Below are 22,880 nucleotides of genomic sequence, written 5' to 3' on the forward strand. Positions count from 1 at the left end.
TGTTTTATTAGCATCTTCAAAAGGCCAAAATGACCTATGAGACCAAAAGGTTACAACCATGTGTGACTAGTACCATGTGAGGGGAAGATCAAAATAAATGAGGGTACCTAGAGTGGGTAGGTATGTAAGCCTAACCTACATCCTCATCATCATCAATGTCCTCATCACATAATACATCAGCTCAAAACATATGGGGAGGGGGTACAATCACCCAAGGGCTAAGAGGTGCACACACACACACACACACACACACACACACACACACACACACACACACACACAGAGAGAGAGAGAGAGAGAGAGAGAGAGAGAGAGAGAGAGAGAGAGAGAGAGATGATTTTAATTTTAATGAGCACACAATTTCATTACCAAATTTACACTCCCTTGTGCAAAAATTGTTTTGCTCCTGGCCTAAAACCTACTTTAGCACAAAAGGTATCTCATTCCATGCATATGCATGTGGGTACGTAGACAGCGACTACTAAATTTTTTCGCTATATGTTCTCTACACATTACATTTTCTCTATAGCAAGGTGGGGGAAAGTTGTATGCTTTCCAACAGCCATGACATGGCAATATATTGACATGGAGCGAAGGAGCTTTCTTCTTCGCAACCATCGACTATTTACACCTCTGATTTGTACAAATTATACAAGAATAGAATTTAAGTAGGTACATAAACTCACAGCATTACAGATGAATGGAACAACAGTACTCCATGGCCCTGATCACCAGAAGGGACACCACCTGGAAAGAATCACAAATCTCTCTCTCTCTCTCTCTCTCTCTCTCTCTCTCTCTCTCTCTCTCTCTATACCCACGCGCACACACACACACACACACACACACATAAAGTGGGGCTTAAACCTTTGTATAACCTGAGAAAATTACAAAAAGCTTGAAAACATAACAACAGCCTGTAGGCATCACAAATAACAGAGCTTGCAGTTAAAAACCCGTGGGATATGACAGGATTACAAAGCCATAGGGTAATATCCACCAAAGATGCAGAGGTATATAAAGGGAAAATGCATCAAGAGCTAAAGGCGAGGGAGTAATGGAGGAATATAGAAGAAAGCTGCACCAGAAACAGGCTACCCAGGACAGACGAACAGGAAGCCAAAAACTCCTCCAAAGAATCTCCAATATTGGACTCTGGAACTCCATGGCCAAAAGGGGAATTCCAACAATGGACCTCTCCACCACACATCATCACTGCATGAAACATCTGGAAGAACACTGCCCAAGAGGGCTACACATTCTACTTGCATCAAGATCTTCAAAACTGCAGGACAAGCTGATGAAGCAAAGAAAGCTGATCTTCAACACCGCAGCTGCTCACCACACCACCGCAGCCATCACACCACGCTTGAAGTGTAGCGGGAAAGTGCCAACGGAAAAGAACAGACAGAACAAACATTAGACGCTTAAAAACAACTGAGCTGAGAGAGATACACAGCACACAGACGCGGTGTTGCGGAGTTCCACCCCAACAAAGCACTGGCCCCAAACGATCGCCCCCCTTTCGGTATTTCTTTATATTGCTAGCACTCCTCTACACCTCCACACAGTAGGATGTCAGAGATTGAGCCCTCATCTCATATTTAAAGGCCCTTGGCCTACTAAAAGCAGTTTACATGAAAAAAATTAACTCCAAAATCATATGGTCCCAAGAACTGGCAACAAAAGCTGCCAGCGTAGTTCGCGGAAGTCCGTACTCTCTACCACGTCATCAGCCAACGCAGAACGTGGGCATTTTGCGTTGGCTGAGAACTGGCGCCAAAAGCTGCCAATGTTTCGCGGAAGTTTGTACAACTGCCATGTCATCATGTTTTTACACAAGTCTTTTGTGTGTGTGTGTGTGTGAGAGACTGCTTAATTTTTAGGCCCCTCCTTTAGGATTTTAATCCTAACCCTTGTTTAATAATTGGGCCACTCGGCGAGGTTCTATAAGTTGGTGAGAACTTCGTCGTATGATAGAAGCATGCCATCGGTGTCACAAGACGAGCACCACGTGTCAATAGAAAAGAACAGATTGAACAAACTTTTAGCACTTCAATAACAACTGAATTGAGAGAGAGAGACGACACGCGACACGGAGTGGCGGAATTCCACCCCAGAGAGTATTGGCCCCAAACCTTAGCGCCCCTTTCGGTATTTCTTTATATTGCATCAACGCAGTACAAGCTGGTACTCCATACTCTACACCTTCTCCAGGAAGCATGCCAAAGAATGAGCCCTAACCTCATATTTAAAGGCCCTTGGCCTGAAAAGCAATTACAGTGAAAAGCCTTCAAAACTCAAAAGCTTCTGGTCCCAAAAGCAATGCCAAAAGTTGCCAGCATAATTTACGAAAATCCGTACAGCTTGCCACGTAATGAGCCAACGCAAAACGCGGAAATCCGTACAGCTTGCCATGTCGTAACTTTCGGGACTTCCCTACAACTGCCACGTCATCAGCATTGCGTGAGTGTGTGTGTGAGTCCTCCTTTATTTTAATCCCTTTATGTCACTGGGGCCCCATCGGACGGGGTCCCCATAAGTTGGTAGGACTTCTTCTTCTTCTGCTACTTGTTCTTCTTAGGGTTTAGGCCCCTCGGCTGGCATCTGTAAGTTGGCTCCATTCTTTAGGCTTTGACACGTCACTAGTTTGTGACAATCAACCATACCATGTCAAATTCATACATTCAAATTCATCGAGTTAATCCAAAAGCTTCTTTACACAACTATATCAGATCTGTCAATTCCTCTGAATTCATGCATTGAGCATCCATGGGTGGATAGCTCTTGCATTCACCAGAAATCTTCGTGTTGTCCTTCCCCATGTGGTGCGGTCTTTATGAGCAAGTATCTGTTCTAGGATAAAAATCTCTTCAGTCTCTTCTACTTCGGGTTGAGCGTCGTCAGAAGGTCTAGTAGGTAGTTCTCCTTTGAATTGTTTAAGAAGACATAGAAGCATTGTGGATTTTCCAATGTGATGGTAATTCTAGACGAAAGGAAACATCGTTAATGCTATGATTGACCTTGAACGGGCCATAGTAACGTTGATTGAGCTTGGGATACAATCAACGTTTGTAGCCTTTCTTCTTTTGTAGTCGTGCCTTCTCAAAACGAAGCAAATCCCAGTCACCTACTTTGATGTTAGAGTCGTTGCCTATGTTTGTCAACAATGCTTTTTTGCTTGGCGTGTGATTTTTGCAACGCTTCTTTGACCTTGGAGTAGGCGATATCCAAATCTTGTACGAGTTTGTCTGCCTCGAAAATCTTATCCTTTGTGAGTAGAATTGGTGGGACTTTGCGAGTCCCCTCAATGATCTCAAAAGGTGCTTTACCAATGAAGAAATGAGTGGTGTTATTGTAGGCAAACTCAATGAGTGGTAAGTAATTCTCCCAGAAGTGTTTATGATCAGAAACATAAGTCTTGAGTAGGTTAGGAATCGTGGAGTTCGTATTTTCAGATTGCCCATCAGTTTGCGAATGAAATGAAGATTAGAACTTCAATGTAATGTTAATGTTGTCGAAGAAAAATCTCCAAAAGAGACTTGTCATACGTGGATCTTGGTCGTTAACTATAGATTGCCGCATCCCATGAAGTCGAAAAATATGTTGTAAGAATAGAGTTGCCATCCTATCTGCTTTGATAGTTCTCCTGACCGGAAGTGAGCTTGTTTGCTGAAACGGTCAATGATTGTCCAAATTCCATTACAACCACATGATGTAGTGGACAAATCAAAGATAAAATTTATGGCAATGCTTTCAAACCGTCGGATCGGAATGGGGAGAGGATGTAACAAGCCGAAGGCTTTCTGATGGTTATACTTTACTTTCTAACAGGTGAGGCATTCAGAATTTGCGGAGGGTAGGCCAATAGAAGAATGTGTCAATGGCAAGGATTGTAGGGTGAACACACTGATGCCTTGCATATGGGGGAGCATGGGACTTAAGAGAGATTTTAGGTTAAAGAGTACGTGCAATACAAAACTTTCCGTGGTATAACAAATACCCATCTTTCAAGGTGTAGTGTTATGCCCCGCTTATAGGAGAGGGGATCTAGTCTAAGATACCGTCAAGGATGGGCATCCGGTGTCCAGGCGGACGTGGTGTGAACCCCGCCAGTTGGCCGGCCACTTTCATAAAAGGAAGGCCCAAGCCTCATTTGTAGTTATCAACCCCCACTAGCAGAGTGCCAATGGTTAGCCCATTAGGCTAGGAGTGTGCGAGGTCACCTTGAGAAGGTGAGGCAGGGTGGTATGGGATGCTTGGTCTTATGAGCGCACGCCTACGTCCTCGCATGTTGGCCCCAACACGGGGATGCTGCTGAATGGTGGCTACGGTCGGACGTAGTTATTTACAGCTAATTCCGTACATTCTTTCTCTTCCCCTAAGAAATTGGTAGTCTTGTACATAATTGTCACAGTAGGACCACCCTATGAACGCCCAAAAGCAGCAATCTCCGTCCGCAATTTCTGAGATGGATGTCGTTCTTAGGAATACACACAGTCGTCGATGAGCCATATATTCAAGACCAGCAAGAAGGGCATTAAACCCTTGTACAACTCCTTCAAGAGAGCACAAACAAACGTTCGTCTCAACATTTACATTTTCCACAGTAGATATACATTGATTGAGGCTCTGGAAAGCACTTGTAATCCATGTATACAAAGAATGCATGAAGGGAATCTGAGTATTACCTCGTGCGTCTTCACATTATGCACCAGCATTGGAGGAATCCATGACGAAACGGGGTGGAAAATTGGAACTTCCACACGAAAACAACCCTTTTTGCACTTTTCCTTCTCGAGAAGTTGAACTTTGGAAAGCTCTAAGCGTCAACGTGAGCGTCCGGAGGTGGGCAGGTGATGACGGGAGCGCATGAGTGCAAGCAAAGGGCGAGAGGAAGCTTTCTATAGTACCAGAAGATTGAGAAATGAGAGCCTGAGAGAGTTTTTTTAAACCCTCTGGAATGAGTTTTAAGTGGACTGCGGTCAAACTTTAAAACATTTATCAAAGGCTTACTTCCTTAAAATCGTAGGTAATCAAAAAGATCAACGTGGATTTCGAATGATCTCCGTGTCTGCATTTCACGCCTCTACGTTTCCACACAGATAAAATAGAACGTGCCACTTGCCACTTTCTCTCTCCACGCTGGCGTCTCTCCCTCTCTCTCCTCTGCAACAACTTGCGATATTCTTCTACAACGACTTAGGGGACAAGTTTTCTCCTCTTTCTCTACAGCAAAGCTGAAATTCATTGTTTGCAGTGGAAAATCAGCAACTGGGTGGATTATAGCTAAATTCTCTGAATTTTCTGAGAATTCAGCAAAGGTGTAAAAATTCTCTGAGTTTCTTCACAAATCAGTAAAATTAATTGAAAAACCTCTGATTTTTGTCAAAAATTAGTAAACATCAACGATCCCACATGTTAAATTTTTTATTTTTATAAAAAATCAGCAAAAAGAATATCAATTTTCACCTGCACACATGCTCATGAGAAGAAAAACAGATAATTAAACAACATTTCATAAAAAATTACATGAAATTGAAATTATCTGACTCCAACAAATCCATAGGTGTGCACGTGGTCCTTCCCCTAGGCAAGCCGGCTCTGATACCATGTAACAATCACTCGGAGAGAATCTCCCGGCTACATGAACTGCCTATAGACACGCGTCGGACGAACAACCTAACCATAGCCACCATATGGCAGCATCCCCGTGCTAGGGCTAGCGTCCGAGGCGTGCACCTGTAAGACCGAACGTCCCCTACCACGCGGCCTCACGTCCTCGAGGTGACCTCGCGTACTCCTAGCCTCACAGGCTAACCATTGGCACTCTGCCAATGGGGCTCGATAACTACAAATGAGGACTTGGCCTCCCTTTTATAAAAGTGGCTGACCACACTGGTTGCATTCACACTACGTCCACTTGGACATTGGACGTCCATCCCAACAATGTCTTAGACTAGACTCCCTCTCCTATAAGCCGGACATAACATGTAGCCTGGAACAGAGAATTCAGAAACAAGTCGCTCAAAAAGTATGTGCTAATAGGGGGATTAGTAGGATATGAATTCTTTAATGCATCAAGTTCTGGGTGAGTAGCAATAGTGACGGTGGAAGCGGCGTACGGTCGTCAGGAAAGTGCAAAGTAGTACACTTGCATAATTTAGGCATCATCCATAAACAAGGATAATAACACGTCACACATGATGAAGCCTACATATCCCCTGTTCAAAATGAGTCCTAACTTGTTTTTGGTCTTGGGATGATTGCAGGTGAGCGTCCTTGACATGAGGAGCGAGTCTCCAATTATGTTGTGGTGAAATTTTTTTGGGTAATATTACGGGAACTTCACATTTTTCAAGCACTCTACTATCCACTTACCCTCTTTTACTCATGCTCATGATAACTTAAATCGAAATCCCTACTCTCCTTTTTTACCCTTCTCTAATAACAAGGGTACTATTAAGTTTTTTTGGCAACTACTCAATTCTCTACTCTATATACTATGCTCCATTACCCACGCTAAGTCTATTTCGAGCATATTTGCTTGGATCACACACATACACCTCCAGAAAAAAACAACCCTATTCTTTCCCCCTCTCCTCTTCCAGTTCAAAAGCAAACAATTATAATCGATCTGAATATGCTGCTTGCAAAACTCTCAAAAGAAACACTAACGACATACCCAACATAGCTTTGGCACAAGTTTTCATGAGACATAGCTTGATCAATGAGCTTTTGTACTTGAACTAGAACAGACAACCCAGACTCTGAATCATGATCATTGCCAAGTCCACCACGGTCAACCATAGTAGCACTCGCAATGCCACCACCAAATGAAGCGGTAGGGGCAAAATCACGGCCAGTGAGTTTGTTTTTCATTCGAGTCATAACTGCCACAGCACGCTCATTGAGCACCTCATTTGCATCATTTAGTTGCCCCACTGCCTGAAATAAGAAAACGGGGAGATTATTAGCTAACAAGAAAAACTCTCATTATTAAAGTTGCGCATTTGTCACAAGTGTAGAATTGAAGTACCTGAAGAACTTCACGCTTGCTACATCCACGTTGAGGAGGAGATGGAAGATCGGAAGAGCCTCCGTAACCATCACCTGCTAAACCACGGTTACCAGCAAGAGTTCCCATCTGTGGAACTTCATTCATGTTGAATAATCTCCAATTGATCAATGGGTCATGGACGAACGCCTGGAAGGTGTACAAGAATCAACGGAACCACAATGCTTTCTTGTTGTCAAATGAAACATAGAAATTTGTTGTTGTAAACAGGCATTGCCAATACAGGGGTGTAGCACAGAAGTCCTAAATGACTGAGTCTATTTCAAGAAGAAAATCATTTCATGCTTTCAATTAAGCGATTGATTTCATTCGTGCAATTACCTCCATCATTGCCATGACACTGTCCTTGTTAGCTCGAAGCACTTGCATAACATTTTCACACGTGGACCTAAAGTTCCCTTCTATCCCACTAACTTCCATGGCCTTGACTAGCATCCTTGTCAATCGAAAGGGTACCTATCCCATGACAGAAAAGAACACTAAAGTTTAATAAACAGCAAAACAAAGCCAATCACTTTGGAACAACTGTCCAATGTCTACCTTTTCTGGAAACTTTTCACGGTTCATAGAGGCCTCAAAACAGTCCCCGAAGTCGATGTGAAGAATCTTGCCGCTGAACCCACAGAGTATTACCAAATTGATGTCTTCACTTTAAACAACTCCTCCTAGTACTCAAGCAAGAACAACTACCTGACACGATGCAGCATGAGATTACTTGGATGGCGATCACCCAATCCTAAAAGGTAGCCAACCTTGAAAGGAGAGACAAAAAAGAAATAATGAGCTGCCTTAAAAGTCCATAGAAACAACATACGATACAAACACAACTACCATGCTCATCACAGCAAGACTGCGAGTATAGTTAGTCCTGCGAGAGAGCCACACTTCGGAAGTTCTACTTTTCAACCAAAGAACCTAAAATCCAAACACCACAAATGAGTTTTGTCAAGGAAACACAACTTGCATTTAGGCCTTGGTGTTTACCTTGGCAAGATCATCTCCATCAGTTTCCTTCAATGCATGCTCAAAAACTTCAACTTTTGCGATCAAAGTGAGGTTTTCATAATCAGGAGCAAAAGCAAGCATCAATCGATGCTCTTGGTTCACAGCAAACTGTTGCCAAAAAGGGCACCAGATCAAAAATCATCGTCAATGAGAGTTTCTTAACAAACACACCCATTGAGTCTAAATAACTGCACTCTAAGAAAGTTACCTTCCTTGCATCCCTGTACTCACGAATGAGATGGTGAAGCGTGTCACAGTTAGGCACCCATCCTATAAGACCACTGTTAGGAGAAAGTGGAATCACAGCATAGCGCCGGATAGAAAGATCCTTTTCTGCAGTATGTGGAGAGTTTGCTAATAAGGTGTTCACCAGACCAAAGAGCTGACCAGTCAACACAACGTTATTTTGCAAATAAACCTCTGAGAAAACAGAGCAAAGGAGAAAGGAAGCTAAAAAATGAAGGTTGATAGGTTTTCACTGTTACCTGCATTACACGCTCATCCTGGCGTAAATCTTCATGGCCCTTCAACAAGAAGGCATGATCCTCACCATCATTACCATAAATAGTGCACTTTCTAGGCCGCTGTTTTGAGGCTATTACAATCAGTTGCGGAGCGAACCCCGTGATAGTGATGACAGGGGCTCCTAGAAAAATGACCTCATGTATATTACAAGCTCTACTTAAGCAGGATGCAAAAGAATGGAACCACATTGCTAAAACCATGTACCTGCTCGATATGTTCCAGGGACAGCAAGCACAAGATCACGTGCGTTCAGAAGCGCTGGTGAGACATTCTGTGCTGACAGAAGCGTTAGTCTTGGCAATTTTTCAGCCAAAAGAGGATGAGTTTTCAAAGGTTTTGAGTAACCTGTAATTCTAGTGTTGTAAGACTTGGAAGTTGCTTATTTATCCTTTTGAATACATGATAATATAGGTCCCACGCCTGCAGTCAAGTTAAGTACAAAAATAAACCAATGTTTTAGACAAGGAATGAGTCTTCTCTAAAAGACTTGCCTGGTTAAGCTCTGCCTCTTTTCCTGATTTCCGATACTTCATGCAGCAGTCATAGGCTTCTTGCAGCTCACGTCCGTAATTCTGAGAGAAAGTAGGATACAGGTGACAAATTAGTACGACTCTACTTAGGCCCAGAATAGCTTTCATGTTGAGTTTCCTTGAGAGGAGCCTTCCAGATCACCTGGACAAAGTGATTCTCTTGAATGGTTGAAGGTCCTTCCTTCTCAAGGAGTTTGTGCAATGGCATCAGCACTTGCAGCATGCCTTCCACATTATGCTCCCCAAAGTAAAGACGGCTTGCTTCTTCTAATCCTTCGTGCCATTGCTCATGCCATAATATTGCTACCCTTATAAGCTCTTTCGAAACGAGTTGAGCCTGGTGAAAGAAACTCAACAAAAACACAATTGATAAGCCCAAATGCTTTTGCAATTCTTGTGGAACATTTTTCCATTATTGATAACCACCTTCAATACATCTCATGTGTGGCAATTAAAGTGTTTCAAACTACCTTGATGGAGCACCACACACAGTTTATACGCATCTTGTCATGGTCGAGAAACTCAGCGCAATGTGAAAGCCCTCTCAAGTACACACAAGGGTAGTCACCCCCCTTCAAAAAGGTAAGGCTTCTCTCTCAATCTTCACGTGGTAATTCTCTTTTATTCGAAACCTAGATTTCTCATTTCTGACTCCAATTTCTACTTTTTGTGAGCTCACTTAGCAGATTCATATAATCATCTGCTTAGAATTGGAAACCTTGCTGGATCCTATGCTATACTAGTGGCTGTCTGTGAACCTTAATCTTGCTTTGCCCATCTGGAGTCCCAAGTCGATAAATAAGGCTATCATCACACTCAGTGGAAAAAATCTGTTTTAACGTTACAAGAGTAAGAAAGGAAGAAAAAAAGAGTAGCAATTTTGAGGAATGTGTACAAATTTGGAAAAGGATACTTAAAATGCTTAAGATATTCATGGAGAAAGGATTCCAAAAAAGGGGCTTCAACGCACGTGAATTCCTAAGTTTTCATGTAGTTAACTAAAAAGCTTCATCATCACAGTAACTAGTTTCATATAAACAGCATCTAAGGTTCCCAACCAAATGTTGAAAATGTTATGTAGATATGAAGTTACCATGCGATCAAACTCCAGGCAGAGTCTTCATACCTGTTCTACCAAGAGAGCACTATGCATGCTATGTTGCCGAACCTGCTCAACCACTTGTTCTGCTGCTGTTCGACGCAAAGAGCTTATTGACTTACAAGCAACAAGCAGAGGATACATGAGAGCCTGAAAAAGAAAGGTCAAATTCTCAGCTTTCTCCATCCCTTGCATGCATGTTAACAATTAAAATCATTGTCCTTTTCTAAATAAGATCTAAATACAGGGTCACTATTTGATATGGTCAGCGATAGGCACTATCTTCAACCCAATGTTGAAAGCAATACAACACTGGTGGTGCATTACCTATTCCTTCTCAGATATAATCTTCCCTAGATTTCAACATAATCTTTTGATAGAAACCTGAGCAGTGAATCACACCTTGAAGCAAACATGCAGCCTTAAGCCAGAGTGAAAAGGATTTTTTGATAGAACAGGCTAAAACATTTTTCAATATGGTAAACAAGCTCAGGCTTCCTCCATATAAAACTTGATTTCAGCTTCTGTAGAATTCTATCTATTCGTTTCAGTAATTCAAGATCCGACGCAAACATGTGGGCTTAAAGCCTTGAGAGATCAAGCTAAAATAATTTTTAAAGAGAGAACAGGCCCAGGGCTCTGGTCATAAATTCAACACCAGAGGGATGGCACAAACCTGTGGATAGCCTCTTCCAATGCAAATTTAAACAGGCTCAGGGCTTCAGCCATAAATTCAATAAGGGAGCGATGATACAAACCTGGGGATGGCCTCTTCCGATGCGAATTAACAGAGACTGGATAAGTTCCCGCACAGCAGGAATGTTGGAATGTATGCGTGCAATGATCTGTGGAAGAACTACAAGCCATGTATCGATATTCACATAAGCAAACCCGTCTTGAAGGGCATCTCTGACTTCATTGGTTGCTCCGTAGCTAAACCACAGGGTCAACAATCTCAGGATGTCCTGCCACAACACACCATATCATCAATAACAGCTTTAACCCTAAAACAGTGGCTTTTATGACTGTGGTACAAGATGTCCAACCTGTAGGCTATCATCCCCACCCTTGGATGCAGACGCATATGCAATCGAACAGAAATACCCCTTCACAGCTTCCTCAACATATCCATGGACTGCTGACATATGACCACGCATTGTGTAGCTAGAAACAACAGCAGTGTTGAAAAGTGCCCACTTATGCCATGCTTTAGCCCATGTTCGTGCATAAACTGTTGCACTCTGTAATGCATGGAGAATCCCTGAAACAATCCACAACAGTGAGATGATTTAAGAAACCTTCATAGATATAGGACTTCAATAAATTGTTTCAACAAGTTGCAGTCACCTTTCACTGATTCCTCCTCCAAGTTCGGCTCAAGAGACCAATGCCAAGACCCCAGTCTCAAATACACTCTTGCTATGAGTGGAATGGTTCCTTCAACATCGTTTGTCGTCAAGGTGCTCAAAGCTGACCCACCATATGATGTGGAATGCTGAACTGCATCATCTAGCCCAAGAGCAAGTTCCTGCATGGACACACCTCTCTCTAGGTAGGTCATGATGTATTATGTGATGCTGATGATGATGATGTTGATGGTGTGGATGTAGGGTAGGCTTATATACCTACTCTAGGTACCCTCATTTATTTTTATTCTTATGTTCCCTAGACATTGTACTAGAGTCACTCATGGATGTAACCTTTTGGTCTCATAGGTCATTTTGGCCTTTTGAAGATGTTAATATAACATTTCATTTGAGGGCAAGCTACGGGGTTGCTCAAGCAAGCGGCCTAATTACCAGGGGGAGTGGTTGGTTAGAGCATGCACAGGGGGTGCGTGGTTGGGGCTACCCAAACAAGCAAAGGTGCCAGCACAATCATGCTTTAATGTATGCTCATTGCGGCAATGTTGAGGTTCCTGCAAGTATGATGCAATTGTATACACATTGAAATAAATTGCCAAGTATGGCAATACTTGGAGCCATGTGGACATGCATGTAAAGAAAGCTTGTTGACAATAAAGAAGATATGCAAAACTCATGAGCACATATTCATGTTACACGCTTGGACACTCCAAGCGAGAAATCGATAGCAACACACGAACAGAAACTGCAAATTCAATGAACTTTGACTAGAGAGAGATAGTCGACACAGCATGGCGGAGTTCCGTGCCTAGACGCACTGTGTAATGGGAGGGCACCGCGTGCCAATGGAAAAGAACAGACCGAACAACTTTAAGCACTTTAAAACAATTGAATTGAGAGTGCACGACACACGAGAGAAGGTGGGCACCCCAAGAGAGCATTGGCCACAAACCCTAGCGCCCCTTTCAGTATTTCTTTAAATTGCTTGAACTCAGTACAACGGTGGCGTCATGTGTCAACCTTCTCGCGGAAGCATGCCAGATAGTGAGCCCTTGTCACATATTTGAAGGCCCTTGTCCTGAAAAGCAGTTTACATGAAAAGCTACAGGCTTAAAAGCATTTGTTCCTCAAAAGATAGCGCTAGTGGGACTCTCCAAACGATTTGCCATGTCATCAACAGGCAACGCAATTCGCGGAAGTCCGTACAGCCTACCATGTCATCAACTGCCATGTCAGCATGTTTTACGCACGAGATTTAGTGTGTGTTGGTCTTGCTTGATTTTAAGTGTTTTGTGTCACAAAATGATGATGTGGCATGACTACCTACGGAAAGAGGACGCTGACGTGGCAGTACTACCCGGACACGCACACAGTTCATGACGTGGCAGAAACTGTACGACAGATGACATGGCAGACAATACGACCTTTCACAATTTGCGTCGAGAGGTGCTGATGTGGTAGCCTGCACGGATTTTCGTAAATTATGCTGACTGCTTTTCTGACGGATTTTGGAACCAGTTGCTTTTGGGACTTTTTGCTTTTAAGTTTAGAAACTATTGGGGCTCTGCTTTTGGGGCATCCCTTGTAAGAATAAATAAGCCTAAGGGTACTCACCCTTCAGAGCATCTGGACGCAAAGTCTGAGAGCAGAGGACCCCTCGGGTGTTGTACTTTGCTCAAGCATTAATATAATAAAGAAATACCGAAAGGGGCGTCCGTTTTAAGGCCAACACCTCTGGGCACGGCACTACGCCGGGCCGTGTCGACTTCAATTTTAAAGTTGTCATGTATTTTGAGTGATTCTCTCGTGTGTCGTGCCAGATTCTCGACTTGGGGTACCCAAGCCTGTTACAATGGTATCAGAGCATCAGGCGTATGCTTTTCTCAAAGCATATTGGTCCTATCAAAGAGGAGATAGGGCACTTTGGAAATTGTTATTGAAGAATTTTCGTGTCCAGATGCCGGAGTTATTAGCCACTCCCACCCTTACTTCATCGCGCATCGGGTGCACTCTTGTCTTCATCGCTCTGTCTTACAGGGCACAAGCCATAAAGAATCCTAGATTACACATGGGTTATCGTGGAGAATCTCACAGAGATAACACCTCTCAAAGGAGATATTACAGGGCGAGGAGATACTCGCTCCAGCCAAAGTTTTGAAAAGAATTGAAAGGTATACTGATATCTTGTTGTTTTGTGTGAAGATAACTAGTAGGAGCGAGGAAATGCATATGAAAGCATTTGGAAACATGAAACTGGACCTCGACTCTTTTGCAACGAGGTGAACCATTTGCTTAAAATTTTGCATGTTTTGCAAGTGAAATCGAGAATAAGATGATGACGAATTGGGAGCGACGACAGCTCCGGAATGGAACTTGATCACGATTCGAGATAAATCATGAACTTTGAATCAATGATGATGATTCTAGTGCATCAAGATTCCCATATGAGTGAGATGAGTAGATAATATTGTGAGTGCATCAAGAGTTCTTGCGGGATGAGATAGCTACTGTAACAAACTGTTGACGTGTCAAAGCCTAAGGAATGGAGCCAACTTACACATGCCGGCCGAGGGGCCTAAACCCTAAAAAGAACAAGTAGCAGAAGAAGAAGAAGTCCTACCAACTTATGGGGGCCCCGTCCGATGGGCCACAATGACATAAAGGGATTAAAATAAAGATGGACTCACACACACATACTCACGCAAAGCTGATGACGTGGCAGCTGTACGATAGATTTTTGAAAATTACGTTGGCATGATGATGTTGCAGGCTGTACGGATTTCCGCGTTTTGCGCTCGCTGATGACGTGGCAAGTTGTACTAATTTCCGTAAATTACGCTAGCAGCTTTTGGCATTGCTTTCGGGACCAGAAGCTTTTGAATTTGAAGGCTTTTCACTCTAACTGCTTTTCAGGCCAAGGGCCTTTAAATATGAGGTTAGGGCTCATTCTCTGGCATGCTTCCTCGAGAAGGTGCAGAATCTCGAGTACCGGCTTGTATTGTGTTGATGCAATATAAAGAATTACCGAAAAGGGTGCCAAGGTTTGGGGAAATACTCTATGGGGTGGAATTCCGCCACTCCGTGTCGCGTGTCGTCTCTCTCTCTCTCTCTCTCTCTCTCTCTCTCTCTCTCTCTCTCTCTCTCTCTCTCTCTCTCTCTCTCTCTCTCTCTCTCTCTCTCTCAGTTCAATTGTTATTGAAGTGCTAAAACTCTGTTCAGTCTGTTCCTTTCTATTGGCAAGTGGTGCCCGTCTTGTGATAGTGGTATCAGAGCATCAGGCACGTGCTTTTCTGAAATCATACCGGTCCTACAAAAGAGCAGACAGAGCTATTGGAATTTTATCGCTGTCTTACAAGGCATAAGCCATAAAGAACCCAACACTTGGGATTCATGGATTCAACAAAATATTTGCAGTTTCTGCTCAACGAGCTTCACGACATTCTTTCTCGGCATGGTCAACAGAATCTTCCGATTCTGCAAAGTTTTCAACAATTTTTGAACTACATGTTATCCCCTCTGATGGCCCAAGTGGTACCTCCTCCTCCGGCACCAGAAAGTACAAGAGCTTCCAACCGGCAACCTTCTCAGCCGTCTGTTCCGATCGAGGGAGTCTTCAAGAATATGGTGCAGCCATTTGACCCTAATCCAGTGCAACCGCCATTGCCCCCACCTCCACCACCACCGCCACTAGGCTACAATGGATGGAGCCCATATGGATATCCTAATTACCCATACCCAAGATATGCGCCTAACCAACCCAAAGATTTCAAAGATGGCGGCACGATAGACTACAGTCTAATTTTTCACTTTTTCCGGGATGAAAGATCACAAGAAAGCATTGCAGTTCCTATAGCAATTCCACAACATCTATGCTTTGGGGAACTATAAAGAAGAATCCAAGACTTCTCGAGCAGCGGGATTTCTTAAAGATAATACTATGCAATGGTGGACTTCAATCACGACACAACCGCATGCTCCAAGGACTTGGCAAGCTTTGAAGACAGTTTTTACACGTAGTTACATGACTTCTATGTTTGAAGTCCGGATATTGGCAGAGTGGGGCAACTTGAAAATGCTTGCCACCGAAACCATGGACGAATATAACCAAAGGTTTCTCGACGTGGACCTTCCGGTGTCTTTCTTTAGATATGTTCCCTTGGAGGCCCAATGCGAGCGATACACCATTGGACTACCATCACCATTGCAAGAATATTGTCTATCCAAGCCATGCAAGAACTTATGGACCATGCCGCGGTCGGCTACAAACTGATGAAGGGAAAGCTCTAGAGTTTACCACAGAAGAATCTCCCCCCATGAACCACAACTCTCGCCAACAAAGAACAAATCCTCGAGAGTCTCGTGAAAGTCAACCACAAAGGCCTCAACAACGAGACACCTTACTATAAGAAGAACGATGGTTTGGATGCTTTCAAACAGGGCTTAATCATTCTAATTGTCCCAAACGCACTGATAGACTAGAGGAGCCGACGCCCGCACCAACGGTCGACAGAACCCCAGCGCCACGTCCTGCTAAGAGAGCTAGACCCGCTATTGGACTAGTTCTTGATATTTATGGCATACGCCTTGAGAGTAGAAATGAATTGTGTCGAGCATATGGCAAAGTCAATGGCTTCAAAGCCCTTATTTTCTTTGACCCCAGAGCTACAAAGGACTTCATTCATCCATAATTCTTAAAGAAGATGCACTTTGATTATGATGCAGAGGGTTGAGAAATTGAAGCTGAGCTAGCCACAGGGCAAACTCAGAAAGTGGTACCGCTCATTGGTGCTCTTTCAATGGCTATTCAAAATTATCATGGAAAAGCTGATTTCCACATCATGAAGTTGGGCAATTGCGACGTTCTCTTGGGCATGCCTTGGCACGACAAGAATGATGCGACTCTCCATGTTCGGAACCGAACCATCACCGTGATGCAAAAGGACAAGCCAATCGTCCTCAAAGTTCGGTTGTCCGAACAAAACCTAGAATGAACTCTCTACTTGTTTTTTTTTTTTCTTTATAGCTAGAAAGTATTGTTTGAAAATTTGTTTGAAATGGATGGTATCTGTTTTGAACTTGTCTTGGTGCCGATTTGAAATGTTTGACTCTGGCTTTAATACCGGTTTCAATGATTGGTGATTTTACTCCCGAGTGTAGTGAGAAATGTTGTTTTGCTATTGTTTGAACCTCCGAACAACGCAGACGGGATGTCTGGGGAGCGTTTGGTTGTATGCTTGTAAAATAATTGTTGTTGTGACTCCACCAAGGTTTGGGGCCAATACTCTCCGGGGTGGAATTCCGCCACTCCGTGTCTCGTGTCGTCTCTCTCTCTCTCTCTCTCTCTCTCTCTCTCACTCAGTTCAGTTGTTATTGAAGTGCTAAAAGTCTGTTTAGTATGTTCTTTTCTATTGGCACGTGGTGCCTGTCTTGTGACAGCTACACATGGATCTAGGTGCATCAAGACTTCTTGATGGATGATTGAAACACTGTGTTCAATATGAACTAAGTGTGTGAATGAAGAGCTTTGAAATAGGGATTTCCAAAGATAAATCTGATTTTTATAGGAAATTAATGTTTTTTGGAAGAACTTGCTATTTGTGTGCAGATAACAGGATTGAGAATGAGATGATGATGAATTCGGAGCAATAACAGCTCCAGAATGAACCTGATAACAAAAAGAATTATGAATGATTCAATGGCATCAGAGTCAAAAGCACTTTTACCCAAAAGCATCTGCACTCAAAAGCCCACGCGAAACTGCCAACCCATCAGCCAGCGCAGAGCACAAAAATCCATATAGCCTGCCACATCAGCGTCCGTACGATTTTCCACGTAAGCATGTCCGCGCTTTTTACGGTAATCAGCTTCAAGGGTCAAGCTTTTGAGAATTTTGGGTTAGGCCCCTCAGCTGGTGCTCAAAAGGTCTCTAGGTTCAGTTCTTCAGTTTCTCTTGTCCACTAGGCCATTCCTCAAGTTAGGCATACCACATCATCACTTTGTGACATTCCCCCCTATTGAAGAAATTGTAATCGCCCTCGATTACGCCTGTAAAAACAACAAAAGGACAGGAACTTTCTTGAGTAGACACTGACTCTTATGTACTCATGCACCAAACTCCACTAATTTAGCACTTTGACAAAGACATCAGTCGTTGATCAATCACATTGATGTCGAGGGTCTAAGATACGAATCGTGATCATTGCAACCATTTAGCAAGCACATCCAAGCCGCGCTGATCTTTTCACAGATGTCTTGATATACTAAATCTTGTTACTATCAGATTCATATCCTTTCATTACACATTTCAATCAAGCAAAACCATGCCCATGACTATCCTCACAAGACAGTACATCCACATAGCATGTAGTTCACAAAATCACACACTTAGTTCACACTAAACACCGTGTTCCAATTATTCAATCTAGCCAACTCATTCCATCCAGAGCTCTTCATGCACCTAGATCATTATGCACCCATCTCATCCTTCCGGAACTCTTGATACACTCACGACAGTGTCTAGTCATCTCATCCAGATAGACATCTTGATGCACTATCTCATTCAATTCAATTCACTTAGCCATCACAACCAAATCTTGCCAATCTCTAACAAATGTCTAGATGCACTAAGTTCAAATCATTCATCAAACAAAATGATGAAGACATTTCATCTTTCTCTACATGTCTCTAACAATACACACATGAAAGAGCACGTGTTTTCGATTCAATTGAGGGGATTCCAATTCAATGCACATCTGTTCATAAAGTCATTCCACAAAATACTGTCAGTGTGTCAGTACACTAAAATCTCAAAAAGAAATTAGTGACTTTATTCAATCTAGGCACTCTTCAATTCTCCTCCTCCATCCACTTTGCAATTGAGGGCTAGATAGCATAGTTACAGGGGACAGGGCTTAGGGACGGGGGACGGTCGTAACCGGGTCGAGGACGGAGCTGAATTGCTGGGAACGGCTAGCTGAGAATCCGACAGGCGGGAACGCAGACTGCCGTACCGGGACGGAGGGGGACAAACGGGCGGCAAGGGACGGACCGGAATGGCCGGTGGCAGGAAATGGTCCAAATTTTTAAATTTTGAATTTTTGGCCGTTTCAAACAGACAAAAAGACAGCCAACGTCTGTTTTTTGGGGGGGGAGCTATAAAAGCACCCTTTGGGTCTCTCAACTTCAATCAAGGCTCAAGCCTCTCCTTTCTACCGTCTACGGTCTACTTCGGCAAGCTCTACCCTTGAGTCTCTCTACCCACTCTCTCCCTCTTCTACCCTCTCAACTTTCAAGCTCTCCTCTACTCTCTCTCCACCATCATGTCATCTCAAGCTAACTCCACTTCTCAAGCCGGCTCTTCTCGAAGCAGGCCCGCCATGCAAACATGGTCGTGGTGGGATGAAGTCGACTCTACCGCGCGTGGTCAAGGTGGCGGTGCAAGACCATGGACATGCAAGCTATGCCCGCACAAGAGAACGGGTGGTGCAAACAAAGTGCGAGCCCATCTGCTTCATGAACCCGATCACGAGCGAAGTTTTGTCCTCGAGTATCTCTGGAGAAGAGGTTGGAGCTTCTTGAGAAGCTAGCGGTGTATGAGGTCACGGAAGCGGCCAAGAGGGGCCGTTTTGTTGCCGTTGATCCCTCCACCACGGCGACATTGCGAGAGCAAAGGCAATCCAACCTTGACTCCACCTCTCAAGCGTTCAAGACAAATGCATCTAGGTTTCCATTTCGCATCACCAAAGCACCCTCAACGAAAATTGGAATCCTAAATTGAAGGAAGAGGTGGATAGGTCGGTTGCCCGATTCTTCTTCCACGCCTTCCATGCTTCGCGGTGAGTTTTCCTTGTGACTTGTGGCATATGCACATTGCAGTCTCCCATTTTGTATTTCATTATGGGGTCTCGACTCTCGACTCTCCATACTAACACAACATGCTCTATTTTGTGTGGATAGGTCTCCATACTTTCGAACCATGGTTACGAAAATAGGGGAAAATGGCCTCTCTTATGTGCCACCTTCATCAGAGAGGCTTCGCACCACCCTCCTTGACAAAGAGAAGCTTGTCGTGGAGCAAGCAACAAAGGATTTGTGGGAGACCAATGGCGTCTCTCTCCTCGTAGATGGATGGAGCGACACCCGCAAGAGCTCCATCCACGGAGTGGTGGCCTACTCTCGAGGGGAGATGTACTTTGTGGAGTCACATGATATATCCGACAGTGGCAAGGTTGTAGAGATGCTTGCTGCAGAGTGGACAAGCACCATAGAGACAATCGACCCGGAGAATGTCCTTTGTATGGTTGCAAATGGAGAGGCGTCAAATAGGGCAGCCGGGACTATCATTGAGGGCATGTATCCCAGCATCCATGTCACATTTTGCATGGCGCATTGCCTCAACAACCTCCTCAAGGACATAGGGAGCTTGTCATGGATTTCACCCACCATTAGTGACGCCTCTCAAATTGTCTCCTTTGTGCTCAACCATCAAAAAGTGCGCCATGAGTTCTCAAAGAGGAGCCACTTGTCCTTGCTCAAATATTCAGAGACAAGATTTGCATTCAATTGGCTTATGCTAGGCTGCTTGTCTACATGTAGCGGAGCCTTAAGGGGCCTCTTTCAGTGATGAGTTCCAAGCCATGCCGGAGTCTATATCAGCACCAGGATTGAAATGCCGAGAATGGGCCGACGACGCCGCTTGGTGGAGGACGTGAAGACTCTTGACGCCATGGTCAAGCCTATTCTACACCTACTTCGAGTTGTGGATGGCTTGTAGCCATGCATCGGCAAAGTCTACGAAGCCATGGATCGGATGATAGAGACACTTGAGAAGCTTATGCCTGAGCCTATTCATTATGCGGAGATTTGCGGCTTGTGTGAGTCGAGGTGGAATGGGTACTACTCTCCACTTCATGCGACAGCTTATGTGCTTGACCCCGAGTGTCAGGGCAAGCGTCAAGAGATCGACAAGGAGGTGAGCAAAGGATGGCGGCTTGCATTGGAGCGCCTTGAGCCTAGCAGTGACATTAGGCGCAAGATTAGAGATGAGCTACTCAACTAGAGGCAAAAGAAGGGCTCCTATGGATATGTAGATGCACAGGTTGATAGCAACAAGATTGGCTCGGTTTTGTGGTGGGAGGACTATGGAGGAGATGGCCCACATTTTTGCAGCGCTTGGCTGTTCGTGTCCTTAGCCAAGCATGTACCACTAGTTGCTTGGGGCAACTATGGAGTGTGTACAGCCACATTGCCTCTAAGAAGAGGAATCGCCTTGGGGTCCACAGGGCCAATGATTTGGTGTTTGTGAGCGCTAACTTGCGCATGCTTGCCAAGAGCGTCACACACAAGGCAGATCCCTTTACTCAGTGGGAGATTGCACAAGAGAATCCATCTATGGCCGAGACACTTTTGGAGGAGCTAGAGGAGGACTTCGAGCCTCAATGCGAGCCTTGCGAGGCCTCATATGTCGCTGACGACCTCGACTACGACGACGATATGGAGATTCAGCAGGCGAGCACTTCTGGAGTTTGATGATCATTGATCACTCTAGAGTCTAGAGTCTACTCCTTTAGAGTCTACCTAGTCCTTTGTACTTTTTGTTATCCTTGAGGCTTGTTCTTTTTGAGCTCTTGTGGCATGCACTTTTCATTTTGTATCCTCGATCTGGATCTCTGGAATTCTCTGATCTACCTTTGCACCTCAATCTGGATCTTTGGAATTCTCTGATCTACCAGCAAGTTCCCTTTACTTTCTTTCCTTGTGCCTTCAAACCTGTGAGTAGCCTCACTGCCTCCCCTATCTACTAGCACGTCAGTCTCAATCGTCGGAACCCCGAGATGCACTATCATCTAATGCCCTTTCTTCTTCGGAAACCTGTGAAGAATTTGCATCTGGTTCCCTTAGTTCGTCAAAACCGTCGGATGCGCTACCATCTGATTCCCTTATTGTTTCGGAATCTTGTGATGAGCTCTCATCCGGTTCCCCTAACTTATTCTTTGCACTGGAAGACTCTTGCTTTGTTAAGGTAGATATTGTCTTGGTCGTGGGATAAGTCAATGAGCCGGCATGCATTCCAAATCCTTGCTTCGCATGTTCCATAAGTCTCTAAATAGAATCAGACTTTTGTTCCAGACAATACTGTTGAATCTCTTTTGGCAAACCACAACAAAACCCCTCAATCTGGTCCGTCAAAGTAATATTCCGAAACAAGGACACTAGCAAATAAGTATCCCAAAACCTCCAATGTGTGTTTCTTAGTCATCCTCAAATGATGCCAAGCCGTGATGACATCTTCTTCATATACGTCTGTTATCCAAGTTGACGTGAAAATTCTCTTGAATTTTACCCACGTCATAGGTGCCTTTTTGCGTAACAACAAAGTAGACCACCATGTTTGTGCGTTACCTTGCAAATAAGATGCTAGTCCTCACACCTTGGAGCGTTTCGAGAACCAACCTCCTGAGAAGGCGAGGTCAAATGTCACAAATTGCTGATGTGTCAAGCCACTACCTGTAGATCCTGGCCAGAAGAAGCAGCAGCCAGCAACAGAAGAAGAAGAAGCAGAAGAAGTCTTACCAACTTAAAGTCTTGCCAAGTGGCCTATTTTTAAAGAAGAGGCCCCACCAAATTACGGGAACCCCGTCTGATGGAGCCTAAGTGACCTAAAGAGATTAAGTAAAGCAGGACACACACACACACATTTGCGTGGAGCATGATGATGTGGTGTCACAACTGCTGACGTGTCAAGCCACTAAAGAACGAAGCCAACCTACAAATCCCGAAACCCTAGTAGCAATAGAAGCAACAGAAGCAGCTGAAGAAGTTTTACCAACTTGCAAAGTCTTGTCGAGCGGCCTATTTTTACAGAGGAGTTCCCACCAACTTATGGGACCTTGTCCGATGGGGGCCCAAGTCACTAGAAGTAAAGCCAGGACACACACACACGCGCGTAAAAAGGTGGCATTGTACGGACAACCCGCAATTTCCGCTGACATGCTGACGTGGCACTTCCACGCTTTGCGTTGCTGTTTGCCGACATGGCAGGAGTACGGAATTTCGTAATTCACACTGGTAGCTTTTCCCGCTAGTTTTTGGGACCAAGTGCTTTTAGAACTTGAAGCTTTTCATGGCCACGGGCCTTTAAATATGTACCATGGGCTCATTCTCTGGCACGTTTCTAGGTGAAGGTGCGGAGGACGGAGTATCGGCCTGATGTGGCACTTCTGCCCTTTACGTTGTTGTTTGCCGACATGGCAGGTGAACGGAATTTTGTAATTCACACT

At 44.1% G+C, this 22,880-nt stretch overlaps 1 protein-coding gene across 1 annotated transcript in view; it reads right to left on the reverse strand.

The window, feature by feature from the left end:
* Nucleotides 1–337: 337 nt before the first annotated feature.
* The window catches only part of TOR (target of rapamycin), a 184,186-nt gene continuing 161,643 nt past the window's right edge, over nt 338–22,880 (reverse strand). The window contains exons 40-57 of the mRNA XM_086491773.1: nt 11,585–11,765; nt 11,284–11,498; nt 10,996–11,202; nt 10,265–10,387; nt 9,281–9,475; nt 9,100–9,180; nt 8,954–9,028; nt 8,813–8,879; nt 8,569–8,729; nt 8,292–8,465; nt 8,063–8,191; nt 7,910–7,993; nt 7,769–7,830; nt 7,619–7,691; nt 7,400–7,534; nt 7,040–7,207; nt 6,686–6,948; nt 338–747 (exon numbers count right to left, since the gene is read on the reverse strand). Of these exons, the coding sequence (XP_086347899.1) occupies nt 729–747; nt 6,686–6,948; nt 7,040–7,207; nt 7,400–7,534; nt 7,619–7,691; nt 7,769–7,830; nt 7,910–7,993; nt 8,063–8,191; nt 8,292–8,465; nt 8,569–8,729; nt 8,813–8,879; nt 8,954–9,028; nt 9,100–9,180; nt 9,281–9,475; nt 10,265–10,387; nt 10,996–11,202; nt 11,284–11,498; nt 11,585–11,765 (2,412 nt within the window). The 3' untranslated portion in view covers nt 338–728. The remainder of the gene's footprint in view (nt 748–6,685; nt 6,949–7,039; nt 7,208–7,399; nt 7,535–7,618; nt 7,692–7,768; nt 7,831–7,909; nt 7,994–8,062; nt 8,192–8,291; nt 8,466–8,568; nt 8,730–8,812; nt 8,880–8,953; nt 9,029–9,099; nt 9,181–9,280; nt 9,476–10,264; nt 10,388–10,995; nt 11,203–11,283; nt 11,499–11,584; nt 11,766–22,880) is intronic.

The sequence above is a fragment of the Adiantum capillus-veneris genome, chromosome 2 (assembly GCF_014529385.1).
Source record: "Adiantum capillus-veneris isolate H3 chromosome 2, ASM1452938v2, whole genome shotgun sequence".
In the NCBI taxonomy this organism is placed as follows: Eukaryota; Viridiplantae; Streptophyta; class Polypodiopsida; order Polypodiales; family Pteridaceae; genus Adiantum; species Adiantum capillus-veneris.